Source organism: Typopeltis vanoorti, chromosome 3, assembly GCF_054136105.1.
Source record: "Typopeltis vanoorti isolate ZY-2024b chromosome 3, IOZ_Tvanoo_1.0, whole genome shotgun sequence".
NCBI classification, from domain to species: domain Eukaryota; kingdom Metazoa; phylum Arthropoda; class Arachnida; order Uropygi; family Thelyphonidae; genus Typopeltis; species Typopeltis vanoorti.
This window is the reverse complement of record NC_143551.1, coordinates 37256883-37279204: the sequence shown is the minus strand read 5'-3', so window position 1 is coordinate 37279204 and position 22322 is coordinate 37256883. Positions and strand designations below refer to the sequence as shown.

The 22322-nt window shown below is 34.6% G+C and overlaps 1 protein-coding gene across 4 annotated transcripts in view; it reads left to right on the top strand.

Moving 5' to 3' along the window:
- Window positions 1–22322, top strand: part of Klp10A (kinesin-like protein 10A) — a 469762-nt gene that overhangs the window by 383331 nt on the left and 64109 nt on the right. For all 4 annotated transcript variants that reach the window (XM_090390589.1, XM_090390588.1, XM_090390590.1 and 1 more), the window contains one exon: window positions 14920–15021. In XM_090390589.1, the coding sequence (XP_090246715.1) occupies window positions 14920–15021 (102 nt within the window). The remainder of the gene's footprint in view (window positions 1–14919; window positions 15022–22322) is intronic.

Below are 22322 nucleotides of genomic sequence, written 5' to 3'. Positions count from 1 at the left end.
GAAAACCCAAAAACGAAACACCTAGGTTTTCGAGAGTTTTTTTAGGCAACCCGACATTTAGCTTTCTTGACCCACCATTTGGGAAACACTGCTATAGAGTACCAAAATACAAAATGATGGTACAACATGACAAAATTTCATGCAGGCTGGGATGTCTCCCGGTTAAACAAGGCCCCCGTTGTTTTCGCCAGGGAACCAGGGCTAACAGCAAAAAGCCAGCTACTGGAACAAATCTCACACCCCAACTCAACATCACCAGAGTTAAAGATTGGTACTATCAACATAAGAAGCCTGAATGGCAAAGAAATGGAGCTAGCTGAGGAATTAGATAAGTACCAGATCGACATAATAGGGGTGACTGAAACAAAAAAGACCAAAACTGGTGAGATCTTTCTGAGCAATAAATACGAAATGTTATATTCAGGCAATGACAATCAAGGAAAAGGAGTAGCCATGATATTGTTGGATCCTATTTCGTCTTAACCCATACTTTGGATCCGACATGTTTGTCACTACGATGTTCTTAAACAAAAAATAAGTTGCTAGTTGATTTCTAATCCAAATATAGAGAAAATTTTTATTTATTGACTGCGCTACTCTATATCTAAATTAGTCCAAGAATTAAAGTAAAACCAATTCTCAACTATTTCCCCTTAATATGTTATTATTATGTATACAGGCCAAGTTTATTTAACTTATTTAATTCACCTGCTTTGGTTCGAATATTTTATGAACGGTGCAGTAAAAGAGATTCAGGCAAAATACAACCTTTAGATCAACAAAACAAACATTTAATTTAGGCTTACAATTTATACACTTTAGTTTAAATCACTGAATAAGGTATTATAAACATTTTAGCTCATCTGGTAATACAGTCATACTATCTCAGGCAATGGTTAATCTGTTGTCTGAAATACGGCCTTCACAAAATTCATTTAACTATTTAATAAAGTTCCTTAGTGATCAGTTACATTAATATCTCATAGTTATTTAAGTTCCAAATACACTAATAGGGCAGTGACATTTCTTCACAAGTATACACTCTTAAATCCATACTCCAGCTAACCTCCGCAATAGTTACTGTTAATATAGGGATATTCTAGGAAGAAACGCACATATTTCCGCATAGGAATATCAATAGTTGATATTCCTATGCAGAATTTCAACTATGATAAACCTGTGCGGGATTACCAGTATGATGATTCTTACCAGTAATCTTCCTTGTTCATTTACTTATATACGAACAAATATACTTATAACTGTATACACTTAAAACAATTAACTCATTAAAACAAATCTTCTTAGTAATAACTGAATAAATTAATGGTCGCAAATTGCATAGTTAAACATTCTTGATCAGATCAAAAGGCTTGTACTATCTTTGACATCACTTGACCAATTTAGTATTCTACTAATAACTCTTGAACTAAGGTAATACACAGTAATTCTTTAACTTGAAGTTTTTACGCACAATTGCCTATACTTCCAGCATTTAATTAATCTTTTAGGCACTATATCTCTTAACACAGCTATCGTTTAAATTCAACCTTGCTGCCTCTACTTATTCTCTTGGTTACGCCGTGCTAAGCTTCAAGTTTCCATGTGTCCCTGAAAAGTTGGTCCTGAATTTAAATGCCAACCAAAGTATAGCTAGCATCCAGTTGTCACCTTGCTATCTTCCGCTGCTTTATTTGTTGTTCTACAACTTATTAGCTAACTCACTCCTCGATTAGTAAACTTTAATAAGCTACTTGAGTGACTCGCCGACTCGCTGTTTTCTCACTCTGATTCCCCGAATGAATAGCTTTCTCCACATTCTTAGCTTATATATCCCTTCTTCCTGCCGAAATTATTCTCATGCTCTCTTCAACTAAAATCCCTTCCAGCCCTTCAATACTAATCTGTCACACACTGTTCTAAACTCATGCTAGCTATCTTACATATGTCTCAATGACAACCAAAACAAAATATAAAGGTATTGCACAAGGTTATACCTCTACATAGAGGAACAAATAAAGAATATTTACACTTCAATTAATACGCAGTTAAAATGTTTGATACAAATTCTTACAATATTAACATAGCAATAAATAAAATAAACTTAATAATATTTTAATACAGAGTCTTTTCACTATTAATACATATCCTTGATTAAATAATTAAATATCAAATAAATTTAAAGGTAATTATATGAATATTAATTTATAAACAAGTGATTTACATTAAATAATAATTGCAAGTTTAGCTTATGTGATGGAAGATCATGTTGGCTTCTGAAGCAAATATTAATTACTCAAATCTCTATATATTTTATTTTATTTATTTATTTATTTTTTTTATTTATTTTGGTTTAACCAATAAGAATACAATTTGGTCGGCTAAATCCCAAATTCCCAGCCCATCCTCGTTCATTCAGTATCCAAGTAGATACCCAACAGGGTGCACCACAAGAAGGTGAGGATTGGACATTAGGTCAGAAGCCCTGGTCGGTTCTCCGCATTCCTTTAAAGGCTATGTGGAGGTCTCCTCTCAGTTATACAGCTTTGACCCTTAACCACCCAAAATAAAAAATGATGGTACAACATGACAAAATTTCATACCGGCTGGGGCGTCTCCGGGTTAATCAAGGCCCCCATTGTTTTTGCCAGGGAACCAGAGCAAACAGCGAAAAGTCAGCTACTGGAACAAATCTGAAAACAAACCCCAACTCAACATCACCAGAGTTAAAGATCGGTACTATCAACGTAAGAAGCCTGAATGGCAAAGAAATGGTGCTAGCTGAGGAATTAGATAAGTACCAGATCGACATAAAATAGGGGTGACTGAAATAAAAAAGACAAAAACTGGTGAGATCTTTCTGAGCAATAAATACAAAATGTTATATTCAGGCAATGACAATCAAGGAAAAGGAGTAGCCATAGTATTCAACACAAAATACGAGGCTAATCTTCTTGAATGGCAGTCAGTTCTCAAGTAGAGTAATGTGGGCAAAGATTAGAATGGGGAACTGGACAATGAGACTTATTTGTGCCTATGGTCCCACAGAAGGTTCTACTAAGCTAGAGGTGGAGGAATTTTTTGAGGCTTTAGAAAAAGCAACTGACACAATGAGAAAGGAAAAGTTGGTCCTTGTTGGGGATCTAAATAGCAGAATAGGAAATGATTGTGAAGCATACAAAAATATTTTGGGAAAATTTGGAGAAAAGAGCAAAGCTAATAATAATGGCAAATATCTGTTGGATTTCTGCTCAGGACATGGACTGGTTATTACTAACACCATGTTCCAACATAAAAATGTGCACAAATTCACATGGAGAGAAGAGGCTAGGAATAAGAAAAGTCTCATTGACTATGTTATTGTTGATAGTGATGTTTTCTCCCTGGTGCAGGACACCAGAGTGTACAGAGGATTTGAAATTGGAAGTGATCACTATTTAGTCTTGAGCAGAATAAAATTATATTTCATATTGAAAAGAATAACATGTAAGAAAGTTTTAAAGCAAATAAAAGTTGAGCAGCTCTCAGATGTGAACTGTAGACTAAAATACACAAAGATTATTGAAGAAAAAATGAAAGAGTTTGAGAACAGGAACCAAATCTTGGAGATTCAGTGGCAAGCTCTGAAGAAAACATTGATTGATTCTGCTAGAGAGGCATGTAGTTAGATTGTCTGCAAAGATAAAAAAAATCCGAACTCCCTGGTGGACACAGGAAGTTAAAGAGGCAGTGAAGGAAAAGAAGAAAGCATATAAAAAGTTCCTGTCAAATAAGTCAGCTTGTTCTCTTAGAGAATATAGAGACAAATGCAAGAATGCTAAACATTGTGTAAAACTAGCTAAACAAAAGTCATGGGAGGACTTTGGCAAGAATATAGGAAATAAATATCAAGAAGGTGGCAAAATATTCTGGAGGTTGTTGAAGAAGCTTAGGAATGGAGGAAAGAGTGCTGTAAAAGTAGTTAGAGATGATAACAGTGACATGAAAATGGGAGAAAAAGATATCCTTGAAGTATGGAGTAATTACTTTGAAAAACTGCTAAATGAAACAAGCAGTGATGACAGCAAAGTGATAAAAAAACACTGACCAGGCATGCAGTCAGGAATACATATCCATACTTGCAAGTAGAAAAAGCCATCAAAGGCTTAAAATGTGGAAAGGCAGTTGGAGTAGATGATATTTGACCAGAAATGCTCAAGTATGGAGGTATAAAAGTCTTACAATGGCTGCACTGCATAGTTCAGAAGGCCTGGACAGAGGGCCATATTCCCAATGATTGGAGTATAGTTCTCATAGTACCCATATATAAAAAGGGAAATAAAACTGAATGTGAGAATTAGAGGTATAGCACAACTTGCCTTTTTCGTACGAGGTATTACTGATGAATGTGAAGTAATTGAGGAATTAATGGAAATAATTCCTATGAAAGGAAAAACTGGTGCACAGGATATTTTTTCTGAAATAAAAACTGTAATAGATAAATATAAATTAAATTGGGATAAAATGGTTGGATTTGCAAGTGATGGTGCAGCTGCTATGGTTGGTTAAAAAAAAAAAAAAAAAAATGGAGTAACGATAAAATTAAGAAATATAGTGAAAGAAGAAAAATTTCAGAATAAATTTTGCACTATACATTGCATTATTCATCAAGAAGTACTTTGTGCCAAAAGTTTGCAGATGGATGATGTTATGGAAACAGTAACTAAAACAGTAAACTTTATCCGTGGACGAGCTCCGAATCATCGAGAATTTGTTGCATTGCTTGAAGAAATTGAAAGTAAGTACGGAGAAATGATTTATTATAACGAGGTGAGGTGGTTAAGTCAAGGAGCTGTATTAAAATGGTTTTTTGATTTAATAAATGAAATCAAAATTTTCATGACACAAAATAATAAAACCATCGACGAGCTACGTAATGATACATGGATAACAAATTTAGCATTTCTTGTTGACTTAACCGGCCATTTAAATATTCTCAATAAAGAGGCTGCAGGGAAAGAATAAACTTATTACTGACATGTATGCTTGTATTAAAGCTTTTAAAGTTAAATTGCAATTATGGGAAACACAACTGGAATCAAAATATTTCGTACATTTCCTACATCTTAAATCCTGCCCTATTATTTCAAATGGAAAATCTCAAGAATATGGAAGAAAAATAGCATTATTACGACAAGAATTTTAAGAAAGATTTTAATGATTTGGAGTCCAATTTTACATTATTTTCATTACCATTAAAAGCAAACATGAATAACGCACCAGAAAATCTACAAATGGAGCTAATTAATTTACAGTGTGATATAAATCTTATTCAAAGTTTTGAAGATACAGATTTGATTAACTTTTATTCTTACTTGTCAAAAGATAAATACCCTCAGTTACGAATTTTTGCAATAAGAATAATCGCTTTGTTTGGGAGCGCATTTATATGTGAACAGTTTTTTTCGCAGTTGAAAATTAATAAGTGTAAGAAAAGAACCCGATTGACCGATGAGCATCTACAATCCGTGATGAAGATAGTTTCTAGTAATTTTTCTCCAAGGCTACAAACTTTATCAGAATCGAAACGCCATCAAGTGTCAAGTTGCAGTAAGAAATAAAGAAGTTTATAATTATTTACATACAAACATATGTATTTTTTCTGCATGTGTCGAAGCAAAATTTAATAAATAAAAGAAAGAGAATAGGTTGTCATTATTTATTCTCAAGTTATAAATGTTATAAAAGGGTTTCATAATTATAAAGGTTATAAAGTGGTTGTATCCATACATTAGGGTAAGTATGGTTCAATATATATGTTACTGTGAAAGACCGAAATTAGAGAATGTCGATATTCTCCGGTGCATGTCGACAAATACCAAATGCATCGGTATGTTACCGTGAAAGACCGAAATTAGAGAATGTCAGTATTCTTCGGTGAATGTCGACACATGCCAAATACGTCGGTGAAAGACCGAATATTTGGTTATATTATTATACATTCAAACCATCACTGGTATATGTCGACAAGCACAGATAAGCTATGGTGTGGGTCAAAACGACAAGCCAAGAAGACACAGACAGAGAAAACAAACAAAAATGCCATCTATTTGTTAGACTCTCGAACACTGTGCTGTTTGTCATTCTTATGCAAGGTTTGCTGGTGCATGCAACGTTTAGGTTCAGTTCGGTTAGGTTCAAAGGAAAATATTGAAGAGGAGCTGCAATCTACGACGTCTTGATATCAAGCCCTGACTGAACAACACTAGTTTATTTCTATAAAAAGAGCAGAAGTAATATATATTACTACACCAAGCGACTATGTGAATGGTGACATTCACTGGAGAATGTCAACATTTGCCAGATATCGGTCTTTCACAGTAATATATATATATATATATATATATATATATATATATATATTCACTCTCATTTTGTTAAAAAAAAAAAAAAAACGGCCCGTCAGCTGCTTTCACATTGTGCATTCAGCCCGCATGCAATTTGAGTTTGAGACCACTATTATAGAGTATTATATTCCTATCCATCCATTTTTGGATTTTACCTTTAACCAACTTTTCCAGTACTTTAACACTCACTGTAGATACTAACTGATCTGTAATTTTCTACTTCTATCTTGGAGCCACCTTTATATAATGTTACTATCTTTCCCTCTTTCCGCTCCCTTGAACCTTTCCAGAGCTTAGGATTAGAATAAACATATGCATACATTTGCTCTGACATACTATACCAGTGAGCATTCAACTTAGAATCTCTTGACTGTGATCTTCTTTGACTGAAAATTTCTCTGCCCCACTGTGTCAAATATGTATGATGTCTATATTGTTCTTCCAATATCACCAACCACTCTTTGATTTCCTCTCGTTGATAGTCGATGTCCTTCAGTTCAACTTATCTATTGGTGAGGCTATTTTCCTTGGCAATTTTAACATCTAAAATACCAACTGGCTTTCTTTCCCCCTGACCAGGCAGGTAGAGATGCTGAGACATTTGCCATGACAAACGACTTTATGCAAATTGTTTGCATGCCCATCAGAGTGCCAGGTAAGTACAAAATGGGGTCAGAATTATCTAAAGGAGACAGTTTGGATCCCTTCCCAACTAGTGATCCCTCCAAATATACTATGAAGGTTGTTTCTCCCTTAGGCAATTCTGACCACAACCTTGTGCTTACCTCTTCCCCTACTGAGCAACACCCACAGCCTTTCCCAACCAAGAGTCATCTGGCATTATAAGAATGCTAAGTGGGATGACTTCAGAGATTTCTATGCCTCATTCCCTTGGTCGGACTATTGCTGGTTGGACCAAGTATATGAATGCATCGCTGAAGTAATCCTTTATGAAATGGAAGCTTTTATTTCCCATTCCTCACTAAATTCCCATCCCCAAGTAAGTCTTGGTTCTCCAAAAGATGCACTGTCTGTATAAATAAAGAACCAAACATACTGCAACAGGCTATCATCAAGAACTCTGCCTTCTCATACTGCTTGCACCAAAGCCCAAAACAGTTGCAAGAAAATCATCAATGCATCAAAAACCAATTTCCAAATATCCAAAAGCAGGAAACTTGCATCATACCAAAATGGCAGTTGTGCATTTTGGTCTCTTGCCAGAGCAGTTGGCCAGAACTCCTGCCCAACAATATTCCCACCACTACTTCACTAAGATGTGTTTACTGCATCGTCACCTACAGAAAAAGCCAGTGACATATCATCATACTTTTCCTCAAAATACCTGCATAGGTGGTTTTGGTAAATGTTCCCAAACCAATACTCAATGCATCCACTTACCTTTCGCCAGAAAGTCATCAGAAAAATCCTGTCTAATTAAATACCAAAAAGTCCCCTCCCCCAGCCCCAACAACATTCTTACAAGTGTCCTGAAGATTTGCACTCCAGAGATGACTTTTATTTATGTCACCTCTTTATGCTCTCTTACTCCACTGACATCTACTCTACACCATTGAAATTAGCAAATGTACAGCCTATCCCAAAAATGGTGACAAATTTTTCCCATCAAACTACTGCCCCAATCTCTCTTTCACCTCAGTCCTCCCCAAAGTAATGAAGAGAAACATCGTTACTGAACTCTGCTCTACCTTGAAAGTACTCAACTAATAAATGATCACCAGTATTCCACCAGTGCTCTTCAACAGGGGATCTCACCCATTTCTGGATAAGTACCATGGAAAGGTTTGGCAAATCCCAAGCAGTTGCACTTGATATCTCCAAAGCTTTCAACAAGGGCTGAATACGTAAGCTCTCATCATTTGATCTGTTCCATGACTTCTGCAACTGGGTTGCCTGTGTTCTCACTGGACATGCATAGCATGTGATGATGGATGGTTCCCTGTCTTTTAAGTACGTAATTAATGTTGGGATTCTACAAGATTCTGTCCTCTCTTACTCGCCTTCTTTCTTCTGTATATCAATCACTTGCTCCAGTTGATCATCAATCCAATACAGTTGTGCTGACAACAGTATACTGTATTCCTCTTTCTCACTTGAGAAACCTTTCACCAAATAAACCACCACAACCCACAGAGCAAAAACCACTGCACACCTAAATTCTGATATCCAAACCATGCTTTGATGGAGCTTGAATAACCTTGTCAATTTCAATGCCTGCAAAAGTAGTTCTGCCTTATTACCACAAAAAAAAAAAATAATAATAATAATAATAATAATAATAATAATAATCCATATTCTCCTAGCCTTACTTTTGACAACACCCAAATTTCTAAGCAAGATGAAATTTCTCTCCTTGGGATTATCTTGACATCAAGATTCCTGGCATTAAACACATAACCGTTGCCTCCTCGTCATCCAAAAAATTAGGATTTCTCTTTCACTCAAAGCATTATTTTACCTCTGAACAGCTATTAACCCTATACAAATCACAAATTTGTCTATTCGAGTATTGCTCACACATCTAAGGCAGTAACCCCCTAAGAACTCCATCAAAATTCTTGACACAATACAGAAGAGACCCATCAGAGTGATAAATGACTTGTCTCTTACAAACTTGCTTGAATGACTCTTGCACAGGTGCAAGAGTCATTCAAGAGACTTTGTTTAATATCTACTGCATGCATCTTCTATAAATATTTCCATGGTAAATGTTCATCATAACTGGCATTAATTTCTCTCCTCTCTCTCTCCAAAATCCACTGAAACATTCATTCCCACCCAACCCTCCCTCACACTAACTCCATACTCATAGAACAAGTTTCCTCTTCTTTCTGCTGCTGCTGTACTCTGGAACAGCCTCCACTCCTATGTGTTTCCCAAGGAATACAATGCATATGCCTTCAAATCTAACGTGAACAAGTTCTTCTTTTTCCAATTTCCTTTTCACATGTGATGCTGATGCACTATAGGTTGACCAACCAACCAGCCTCTCGTGTATGGGCCCATCATAGAAAAAAAATTGTCATTTTTCTTATCAGACAACTGTATAAATTCTATTTCCATTTTGTCGTGTGCTCTTTTCTCCTTCCATTCACGTAACATGATGGCCAACATGACATCCTATTCCGCTGTCATATTCGTGTTGATATTTATCAGTATGCTAAGGTCCATCACTAGTTCATCCACCTCAGTTCTCACACGAGTTCGGCCACATTACACCTGGAAAATCTCGATCTGGTTGATACATCCTTGAAAAAGTGCTCACGTAGTAACTCAACTGTTTCTTCTGCTTCTATCACCTTCCTACCATCTGCACTGAATAAATTTATCCTTCCATAATCATTCTTCCTCTTACTTGCTATATAGTGAAAAAACTCTTTTTGCTCTAGCCTTCTTTACCATACTAATCACTTGCCTGCAAGAAGCTCTTGGGGGTCACTCCCCTATATGTTTGTGAGTAATACTAGAATAGGCAAATTTGTGATTTGTACAGGGTCAATAGCAGTTCAGAGGTAAAGTAATACTTTGAGTGAAAGAGAGATATCCTAATTTTTTGGATGCTGAGGAGGCAATGGTTGTGGTGTGTTTATGCCAGGAGTCTTGATGTTAAGACTCCTGGCAATAGCAATGCCAGAAGCCTGTGTAGTTAAGTGGAAGTGGCGTTTGCACTCCATGACACTTGACTGCATGAAAAAAGACTTCAGTTCAAATCTAGTCTCTGAATAGAGGAACATTTTCTAAGCCTTTTTTCCACCAGTTTCTGAGTTAGTTAATCTTTGGCATGGGCAATCAGGTTTTATCTCCTGGAAACTCGGGTGTTTCATCTCCTAAACTCAAGAAAATTGACCATCGAACCCACACCATTTTCAGACATTAAAAATATTGTGTTGGAGACCACAAGATGGCAGCACTTGTTGAGCTATCTCTAATTGGCTATCAGTGGAGATTGAATTGTTCACTCAGTCTTCAAAAGTTAGATAGGGCTGAAATGGCCTCACCTACTCCCTATACAGGAATAAAAGGCATTAGCTGTTTTTTTTTTTTTTTTTTTTTTATGTCAAGGTAATCCCAAGGAGAGAAATCTCACCTTCCTTAGAGATTTAGGTGTTGTCAAAAGTAAGGCTTGGAGAATATGAATCTTTTTTGTGGAAATAAGGCAGAGCTATGTTATGCATGTATTGAAATTGACAAAGTTATCTAAGCCCCAGTCAAAGCATGGTGACATACTAGTCACTCTTGCCTGTATTTTGTACTGCTCATGAGGCTGATCACTTTTTTTTATATATTCCCTCCACTTTTTTTTTTTTAAGTTTCTGCTTGAAATTGTAGCTTATCCACTTAATCTCCACTCGGTTTATCCTCCCAACTGTTGCAGTCTGATCTTGCTTCTCTCACATAATCCGTGAACATTCTCATGCACAGCTGACATTCCTTCCTTTCAGTTTCTCAATCAATGGCACTGCTCCAAGCTGCCTGTTAAGTCTCTAATAATTACCAGCTGTATAGTTCAACATAAACTCTTTCTTGACTGAGAAATTCTGCATGGTTACTTTCCCCAATTTGGAGACCTGCTGAGAGTGTCTGTTGGGATTATGGATACATCTTTTGATGCACTACCAGATCCAATGCTGTCAAACCTCTGTTCCCCCTTCATCACATGCTGTTTCAGATAATTATGCCAAAATTATCAGGTAACTGTGTAAATTCCATTTCCACTTTGTCATGTGCTCTTTCTTCCTTTTATTCTATGTCCCATCGAGTACCCTCATAAGTAGACTTGTTTTGGGTAAAATATGGTCTGCTTATTTATTATTATTATTTTATTTATGCATATTATTTTGCTACTGTTATTTACTAAATTACATCCATATTATTAGATGGAGAAACTTCTTTATGAATGAAAGAAAGAAAATAAGGAAGTACTGTTATTAGAAATAAAAAATGCTGGAAGAGGATATCTTACTAGTTTGTAGCATATTAAATTAAAATCATATTTTTTGGTCAGTCTTTTCTATTCAAACTCATAGTCTTGGAAATTCAATTAATGAATTTTTGTGTGAACATTTTGAGTATACATGGAGAACATACTCTAAACAGGAATGGTAAAAAATTGATTGACTGTAGTTTATAATAACCAAAAAATAATGAATTCCTTCTATAAACATAAAGACATACATAAATATACTTGGGCAGCAAGAGGATGGAAATCAATATTAGATTACTTCATATTAAATGAAAAGACATCAAAATTTTCACTAGATGTTAGAGTTCACAGAGAATATGAAATAAGCAGTGACCACTTCCTTGTTAAAATAAAATTAAGATTACCACCTAAATGGCTACAAGTAACAAGAACAGAAAGAAAATTTGAAACATTTGTTTATAAAACTAGACTGTTGAATGACACAAATGTACACTGGCTATATGAACAAATAATTAACCAATATCTAGATAAAATAAAACAAAATGAAGAAATATAAATAGAATGGCTTAATATAAAAACGATACTAAATGCAGCAGCAAATGAAAGCTTAGGAAAGACCAAAAAATTCAATAAAAGGAAAAAAACTGAAGATCTGGGATGATACAATGAAAGAAATAATCAAAAAGAAAAAAGAAGCCTATCACCAATGGTTAAGCAGTAAAAGATGAAATAGAATATAAAAGAATAAGAGCCATTGCTAAAAGAGAAATCAGAAAAAGACAGAGAGAATCGTGGAACAAATTTGTTTCTAATTTAGAACATGATTTATATAAAATAAGACCCAATGTATATAAGATTTTGAAACACTTAAATGCAGATACCAAAGAAAACATAAAATTAAACACCAAATTGAAATTAGAAAAATTTCTAAATTACTACACAGAATTGTAGACAGACAAATATTTTAAAAAAGACAACTGGCAAACAATTAATGAAAAGGAAATAACCAAAGAAGAATTAGAAATCAGTCTGAAAGAAACAAGAAACGGAAAATCACCTGGAGAAGGTAAGCTATGTTCAGAACAATATAAATATACAGGAACAAGATTCAAAGAAAGACTCCTATTATTTTTTAAATAAAATTTATTCAACTGGTATCCCCCAATAGAATGGAAAAAAGCAATTGTGATTCCTATCTTTAAAAAAGGTAATAGAGATGACCCTAAAAACTATAGAGGTATCAGTATATAAATTCCTGTTACAAAATATATAGCAGAATCTTAAATAGCAAATTAATGAAATATTCCGAAAACTTTATTTTAGAAGTACAGAATGGATTTAGAAAAGGACGATCATGTATAGACCTGGCCTTTTGCCTAAAATTAATAATAGAGAAAAGAAGAGAATACAATTTAGAAACACATTGCATTTATTGACTTTGAAAAAGCATTTGACAAAGTTAAAACAAACATATTATTTAACATATTAAAAGAAAGACAAATACCAAATAATATCCTAAAAGCTATCAAAAGTATATATGAAAATAATCAAATACAAATAAGATTAAATCATGAGCTATCATATATGAGAGAGATAAACCAAGGGGTCCCACAGGGATGTCCCCTCTCAGCAACTCTTTTTAATATCTACTTAAATGAAATAATAAAAATGGAATAAAAATTTACATCAAGGAATTGAACTTTCTCCTACAGTAAACTTAAACACTCTCCTTTTTGCTGAAGACCAAATAATAATTACAAATTCTGAAGATAAACTACAGGAAGCTATTTTAGATCTAAATGAGATAGCCAAAGATTATGGTATGATAATATCAACAGAAAAATTAAAAACTATGGCCTTTAAAGGACAAGATCCAGCAAGAACTAAAATAGTAATAGATAACAAGATCTTAGAACAGCTGAATTCATTTAACTACCTAGGATGTATGATCACATATGAAAATGAAAAAGATATAAACGTAAAAATTGCAAAATATTTAAAAATAACAGGTGTAATTAATTCTATATTTAAACCAAACCTAGTTCAAAAACAAACCAGACTAAAAGTATACAATACATTAGCCCTACCAGTCTTAATGTATGGAAGTGAAATCTGGACAATAAAACAAAAAGACAAACAAAGATTAACAACAGCAGAAATGAAGTTTATGAGAAAAACTGCAAAGTATACCTTATTTGATCACAGAAGAAATTATGAAAGAATTAAACCAAGAACCAGTAATAGAAAAAATTAAAAAATATAAACATAAATTGATGGAATACGTTCAAAGAATGAAAACAGAAAGATTACCAAAACAAGCCTTAAAGTACAAGCCATTAGGAAAAAGAAAACCAGGACGTCCTCTTAAACGATTCAACGATGACTTCTAAGGCCAGAACAGACCATGCTAGGCCTAAATCCTTGATATGTGTGATGATGAAATACTAATAGAATATAAAATTCTGTAATGTAAATAAATAAACTTCCTGCACTTGATATTTTGATTTTTTTTTTATAGAGATGTTTTCTTCTCTGTAAAATCAAGTTTAATACTACTTAATTTTTTTTTAAGACACATTAGAAAATTTTTCTGATATTTAAAATCTGATAATTGTTGGAATTTTTTTTTCACTTGGTTAGACTATAATAATTTTAGTTTAATCCTTTATCCAAGAGTAAGCAAACAAAGTTTGCACCTTGAAGTATCTTCAGGAATGAGACAACTCGTGGTAAAGGTGGACTAAGCTCTCATTACTTGTCTTAGTATCTCCCATAATGCAAAGCACATCTCCTTGCACACATGTATAATGCTGCTATGCATTAGGGAAGCCACTATCCAGACCTGTTTAGACCTTTATTGAGGTCTCATCAGTGGGAGCCAGGCCCAGAAGTGGTGATACTGAGGTGGAAGTAATGGAGAAGTCATATTTACCTATACGAGTTGTCAAACGGTGTCACCTTATTATTAAATTACTCTGGATTAGAGAAAGATGTTGGAAGTTCTTTTCTATTTGGGTGGACTATGATAAATTTAGTTTAATCCTTTATCCAAGTGTAAGCAAAGTTTGCGCCTGAAGTATCTTCTAAGGCCCTTCCCTTAATGCATAGCATTATACATGTCTGCAAGGAGATGTGCTTTGCATTATGGGAGATACTAAGACAAGTGATGAGAGCTCAGTCCTGAAGATACTTCAGGTGCAAACTTTGTTTGCTTACACTTGGATAAAGGATTAAACTAAATTTATTATATCTGATAATTGTGTTTAAATGATGTAGGTTAATTATTTTCTTACTTTTTAACCCAAAAATATTGTACACGAATCCTGTCCTTTGTATACGTTTCACATCAGCTATTTCAGGAATGTCAACATTGACTTACTGTTTTCTGTTCATCACACAATCCTGAGTATACCCAAAACGTTGCATTATGATCTTTGTCCATCATCATGTGCACTTGAATTTAGCTGCTGCTTATAAATCATAACTAACACTAGCTATTAATCATGTGTTGCTGATGGATTCTATTTATCATGGTAAAGTTTTTAATATTTGTGTGGTGACTGTATATTCTTCAATTTTTCTTGGTATTAGGAAGGAGAGCTATCAGAAGATATGTTTTCATTCCATGAAGCAATATCACATCTTCAGGAAATGGAAGAGGAAGTTCTTGATACACACAAAAGCATTATTGAGGTAAGCTATTAAATAGTTAAAATGGATTGTGTGTGTGTGTGTGATTTATTTGAAGTTTGTTTGTTATTACATTAACCCCCCCCCCCAAAAAAAAAGTGAATTACCAAAAGAATTCACCTTTGGTAATTGCATATAAATAAATAGGACTATAAAATAATGTCTATTGATTATCACTTGAAGTATAAAAACAAAGAGAAATATAACGTATTTCAATATTATTGTTTTTAGATAATATTTATTTATTATTTATAGATTGTTTGTCATAAAAACTTCTATCGCAAACAAAAGAAATTTATTTTGTTTATAAAAAATGCAGACTATTTCATATGTGCGATTATAAAAGATTTTATTCTTATTATATTTTGATAGTTAAAAAATGTTTTTCTTATCTAAGATAAATTAACACAGATGATTGTGTGCAAATATTTCATGTTTAGATCATGAAATATCGGTTTAAAAATGATAGCCTTTACAGGTGGTCCCTTCATACTTTTTGATTGGCATTTGTACACAAGCTGTATTAATAAAAGTTTTTGTGTGAAATATGGCTTTTTTTTTCCTCGACGATGCGAGCCCTTTGTTAAAATTTCCATAGCTCACCACTGGATACGTTCCATAATTTTCTAAAATCGCATAAAAATGTTTATACAAATTCAGGAAAATAAGAATGCCTAAGTTTGTTTTAAAGCTTTATTCATTTAATTTTATTGAAAAGTAACTTTTTTTTTTTTTTTTTTTTTTTTTTTTTTTTTTTTTTTTTTTTTTTTATCATCAGAATTATCATCACTATTAGACAATATTCGGCAATGTTTGTGAACTGGTGCGAAATCACTTTCATCATCAGAAGAGATAGTCAGCGCATCAGATCTGTATGGTAAAGGCAATGGTTCTTCACAAACAGAAGTAGCTTCACCCTCATTCTGTGCTGATTTTTTTCTTGTGACAATGTAATCGGTGATTAAACTTTGCGATGATGATTTTACTAATTTTTTATACAGCTCATGATATCCAGACATACAGTTCTTCAGCTCATTGGAATTTAAAGGCTCATTCAGAATTTGTATCATTAACAAGAAAATGATTTTCCAATTTATTGCACAGTTCAAGATCTTCTCGAATTATATTTGCAGTGAGTGGGACAGGTTTTTCTTCTGCTTCACTTCGATATCTAAAGTTAATTGATATCTAATAATATCATCTTCACTTAAGGCATTATCCACAAGCAATTCGTCTACATCATTCTGGCTAAATGTATCAAAACTTTCTCCACCAATTTCATGTGCCAAAGTAATGATTTCAGCTGATAATGTAGATGTTTGAATGGTTGCACTGTTTGCAATACTTCCAAGGCCAAGCCTTTCCAAACATCAGTTACTGTTGATGATTCATTTTCTAATTTATCCAATATAAATTGAAAAGTGTGCTTAACGTATTATTTTTTAAAAGTAGCAATTATGCCTTGATATAATGGCTGAATAATGCTTGTTGTATTGGGTGGAAAAAACACTACCTGCACATTTGGGTGTTCTAAGTGCAGATGATTTGGTGCATTGTCAACAATTAATAAAACTTGAAAATCGAGAGCTTTTTGCTTCATATATGTTTCCACTTCTGTTACAAAGCAATTATTGAAACATTCAGTAAATACAGGAGGCCTTTTAGAGCATGTGGTCTTACAGATAGATTTACTAGGAGGGGTTTCACCATTCGATCCCCTGATGCATTGCTACAAAGTAACAACATTACTCAATCTTTGCTTGCTTTAAACCCACTTGCTTTTTTCTCAGACTTTGTGATGTAAGTTTGCCTAGGCATTTTCTTCCAAAACAATCCTGTTTCAAGCGTTAAACACTTGATCCACCATCTTCAATAATTTTGGCTAACTTCTCTTGAAAATTTTTGGCTGCTGCTTCATCGGCCTCTGCCTGGGAAGTAGAAGTAGATGGCTTGAATTGCTTCATCTGTTCATAAAACCAAAGAGCTTTTTGTTTAATTAAATAACCACTTATAGGAATTCTGCCTGGGAAGTAGAAGTAGATGGCTTGAATTGCTTCATCTGTTCATAAAACCAAAGAGCTTTTTGTTTAATTAAATAACCACTTATAGGAATTCTTCTTTGAGTTAATTCTTCAATTCAAATTATGAGCACTCGTTCCTATGTTTCTAATAAAGCATTTCTTGAGTACGATGATAATTTGGCACTTAGTTTTGTGCCAGAAATGACAGATTATTTTCTTATTGCACCTTCATTCTTTTTAATTGCTCTTATAGTAGATTCACCTAAATTATTATTATTATTATTATTATTTGACACCTCCGGGGAGTCCAAAGACTCATTGAAGGAGGGCACCTACTCTACAACTCTCCGTCTCCACCATTCAACCTCATCCACATCATCTACACCAAAGCCATCTACTGTCCACCATCACCACTAGTATTTTCACAGGCAATCACAAACATTCCCACGGCGGGATTAAAATGTTTACCAATCGCCGTAGATCCCTCTCCTTTTGCTAAGCGATCTAAAATTGCAATTTTCATTTCCAAAAAAATTGCTTTTCTTCGGTGCTTTTTTTCTCCAATTAAATCTTTGAAATAAAAATTAGCAAAATTTAGACTTACGATAATGTAAATGTAAAGACAAACACGTACTCGCATGCAAAATTGAACTTCATGGACACTCGCTGCTTTCATGTTATGCCAGAATGTGCTGCAACATGCTGTTCATTATGTACAATGGAAAAACCCTGAATTTGCATGAAATATGCACCACATAACTTCAAAACCACATAAAAAAGATATGCATAAAAAGAGACCCGTGTGTGTGTGTGTGTGTGGAAGCTGACATGGGTCAGTAAGGCCACAAGAGTACGGAATATTGTATACTGCAGGATGTTTATTGAAAGGTGGTCCTTAGGTGAATGTAACAGAGCAGAGCTTGTATAGTCATGTGTCCTAATCATCACCTTCTCATAGTGCACCTCATTATTAGGTGTATACTGGGTACTGAATGAATGAGGATGTGCTGGCAGTTTGGGACTTAGCCGACCAAATTGTACTCTCTATTGGCTTAAACCACAAATGCATATAATGGTACAATATGATGAGTTTTCATCTGAGCTGGGGGTGTTGCCCAAATAAATAAGGATCCTGCTGTTTTCATCAGGGAACCAGGGCAAACAGTGAAAAGTCAGCTACTGGAACATCTAGAAGAAGAAGAAGAATAAAAAACTCATCAGAACTGAAAATAGGAACCATCAATATAAGGAATATTAATGGAAAGGAAATTGAACTTGCAGGAGGATTGGAAAAGTACCACATGGAAATACTTGCATTACTGAGACAAAGATGACAAAAACAGGTGAGATGTTGCTAAATAAGTATAGGATATTGTATTCAGACAATAATGAACAAGGAAAGGAAGGAGTAGCGATAGCATTCAACACTGAGCATGAAGATAAATTTCTGGATTGGAAGGCAGTTTCAAGTAGAGTGATGTGGGCATGCTTCAAAATAGGGAAATGGACAATGAAACTTATTTGTGTCTGTGGTCCCCACAGAAAGTTCTTCTAAGGAAGAAATGGAAGAATTTTTTAGATTCATTAGAACAGGCAGCTGCTATAAAGAAATGGAAAAATTGGTCCTTGTTGGAGATCTAAACAGCAGATTAGGAAATGAATTCAACCAGGCATATAGCAACATTTTGGGAAAATGTGGAGACTACAACCGATGAAATATGATTAGAAATCTCTAATATTTTAAACAGTACTAAAGCAATAACTAGCAACCTGTCCGAAACTTGAATTGGCAGCTGTGAAATCTTTAAAAAGAAGTCTGAACATCATAATTACTAGAATCAATAAAGACAATGCCACAGTTATTTTTAACTGAACAACTTATCTAGAAAAATGAATCGATTACCATATTTGTCGGCATATAAGATGCATCCCCTTTTGTGTACACAATTTTTAGGGAAAAAAAAAAAGATTTTTTAGATCCTCTTCCTGATTCTGCCAAGTTCTTATCATTTTCTCAGTTGGGGGTGGCCCGAAATGCCTCTCTGCAGCCCTGTTTCCATGTTCTTTAGCATACACAATCACACGTAGCTTGTATGCAATATTGTAGCAATATTGCCGACATTTCTCAGCCATAATTTGCCAAAAAATTTAGAGAAAATTTAGCGGCAGAAATTTATCACTGTTCACAACAACCGCGACAACAATTGGAAAGTTTAAACGAACAGGAACATAGCTGTGATTGTCGATGACAGTGCATGCGTATCCATTGAACTCTATGTAATTGGAATACTCTCACACACACTGCAAGGAAGCAAGAAAGAAATCGCATAATTTGGAACAGAAAATTTCTGGAAATGAAAGTAATAAAAAACTGAGTATCGGTGTGTAAGACGCACCCTGTTTTTCAGACCTATTTTCAAAGAAAAAAGTGTCTTATATGACAGCAAATACGGTAGTCACAGACAACATCACCTATCAATTTGTGAAATGTAACCCAACTTATCAGTTAAAAAAAGAAAACAGAAGAATTATTTAAATCAATCACATCCTAGCCTGCAGATACAGTTAAAAAAAACTACTTCTGCATTGCTCTTGTTCCCAAAGAATTTGTGGTTTGCCCAAGATTCACAGGCAGAATGTACTGTATCGGCTAATAGTTGCAGTTATCGACAGCCCCAGTTATCATCTAGCCAAGAAACTATCATCAATATTCATGGAGTTTATAGGTCATGCCCCCTCCCATAAATTAAAACACAACAGTTAGTAAACAAAATTAAGGATATCACACTTGAAAAAAAGCGATTTATTAGTCAATTTTTGATGTCTCTGCCTTTTTCACAAATGCCCCAATCAATGGTGGTACAATTATTCTTTTAGACAAATTCCTGCTTAATATCACAGCTCTCTTTGCCCATGTACTACGTTCAGGCTATTTTCTGTTTTTTTGCGAAATACTTTTAACTCCCCCTCCCCAAGTTGTCAACTTTCTTATGAAAGCTTTTCAGCACATGCTCTAGATTCCTTTAAAACCTGGAGTCTGGCTTAGATACATTGATGTTTTCAGTATCTGATCCCATGGCTGCTAGACATTATACACTTTCCTCACACACTTAAACAGCACAAATGCATGCAATTCACAATTGAAATCTAAAGTCAGAACACACTTCCTTTTCTTGGTACACTTGTCTCACCTCTGCTTTCTGTCAGTCTTTCCTTCATTGTTTACCATGAGTCTACACATACTGGTCAACATATACACACACAAACTCTTACCAACAAAAACTAGATGTCATTAACACTAAAAAAAAACAGTTTTAAAGATTTGCACCAGTGAGCAGGCACTTAAACATGAATTAAAAATTATCAGCAATGCCTTCCTGAAAAATGGCTATAGCAAAAATACTATTAACGAAATTCTTCATAAGACTCCACTTAAAAACAAACTAGATTACAATAAAGCTGTAACCATTCCAAAAAACAAACACATCATCATCATCATCATCATCAAATTCCTGCCATGTACCCTCAAGGGGTGTACAGGATATGACAGTACTACATGAAAAAATTACATCATTACTAACTTCCCATCTACAATTTTCCTCCAAATCCGTCTGTTACTTGTCAAGACTCCAACATTATCAGATCTTATATTTCTATCGTCTAAGGCACTTTGTACCGTATCAATCCACCTATATCTTGGTCTTCCTCTGGGTCGTTTTCCTGCCAACCTGGCAGAGAACACTTGTTTTGCTAATCTTTCCTCTCCCATTCTATTTAAGTGACCATACCATCTGAGATTAGCTCTGCTAACGCATTCCTGGATGCTGACAATGTCAAGTTCTTTCCTAATATCCTCATTTTTAATATGATATTGCCATTGATGCCATCTGTTCACGCCTCTAATCTTTCTCAGGACTCTCATATCTGCGGTCTCTAGTCTTTGGTCAAGTGTTTTACTTCTGACCCAGCTCTCAGATCCATAAGTTAAAATTGGTTTGAACACAGTCTTGTATACAGCTAATTTAGTGTTCCGACTAATTTCTTTCTTATTCCATATGAATTTATTCAATTGACTTCCCACGATACCAGCTTTGCTGATTCTGTTGTCTATTTCTATATTTAGTTTACCATCTTCAGTAAAAATTGTGCCTATGTAGCTGAAATGTTTTACTTGTTCCACAGGTTCTCCATTCACAACACAGTTGACATTTTCAATGATTCTGCCTATTTTCATTGTCTTTGTCTTTTTATTGCTGACCTTCATACCATATCTATTACAACAGCTATTCAATTTAGTCAGAGAATCTTGCAGACTTGTAGCGGATTTATTTAGAAGTATAGCATCATCCGCATAAAGCAAAGAGCTGACATTAACATCTCCAATTTTGATATCAGGTTTAATACCACATTCCTTCATAATGTGATCCAGATAATGAATAACAGAGGGGATAATGTACATCCCTGTCTCACACCAGATTTAACATTAAACCATCTTCCTGTACTTCCTTCAATTCTAACTGCTGACTCACAACTCAAATAAAGACTAAGTATTGCTTGATATAATGCCCCATTGACACCATATAACTGCAGCGTATTGAATAGCTTCTCTCTTGGCACCTTATCATATGCCTTTTCCAAATCGATAAAACTTAAATACAGATCTTTGTTATATTCCCATGCTTTCTTGACTATTTGTCGTAAAGTGAAGATCTGATCCTGACAGCCTCTATTTGGCCTGAATCCAGCTTGTTCTTCACCAAGCTTTTCTTCCACAATTCTTCTCAACCGTTTCTCAAGTATACTTGCATAGATCTTGCCAGGAATACTCAGTAGGGAAATACCTCTGTAATTCTCACATTCAGTTTTATTTCCCTTTTTATATATGGGTACTATGAGAGCTCTACTCCAATCATCGGGAATTCGTCCCTCTGTCCAGGCTTTCTGAACTATGCAGTGCTGCCACTGTAAGACTCTTATACCACCATACTTCAGCATTTCTGGTCGAATATCATCTACTCCTGCTGCCTTTCCACATTTCAAGCCTTTGATGGCTTTTTCTACTTCAAGTATGGATATGTATTCCTAACTGCATGGCTGGTCAGTGTTTTTTATCACTGTGCTGTCATCACTGCTTGTTTCATTTAGCAGTTTTTTCAAAGTAATTACTCCATACTTCAAGGATATCTTTTTCTCCTGTTTTCATTTCACCTTTATCATCTCTAATTCCTTTTACAGCACTCTTTCCTCCATTCCTAAGCTTCTTCAACAACCTCCAGAATATTT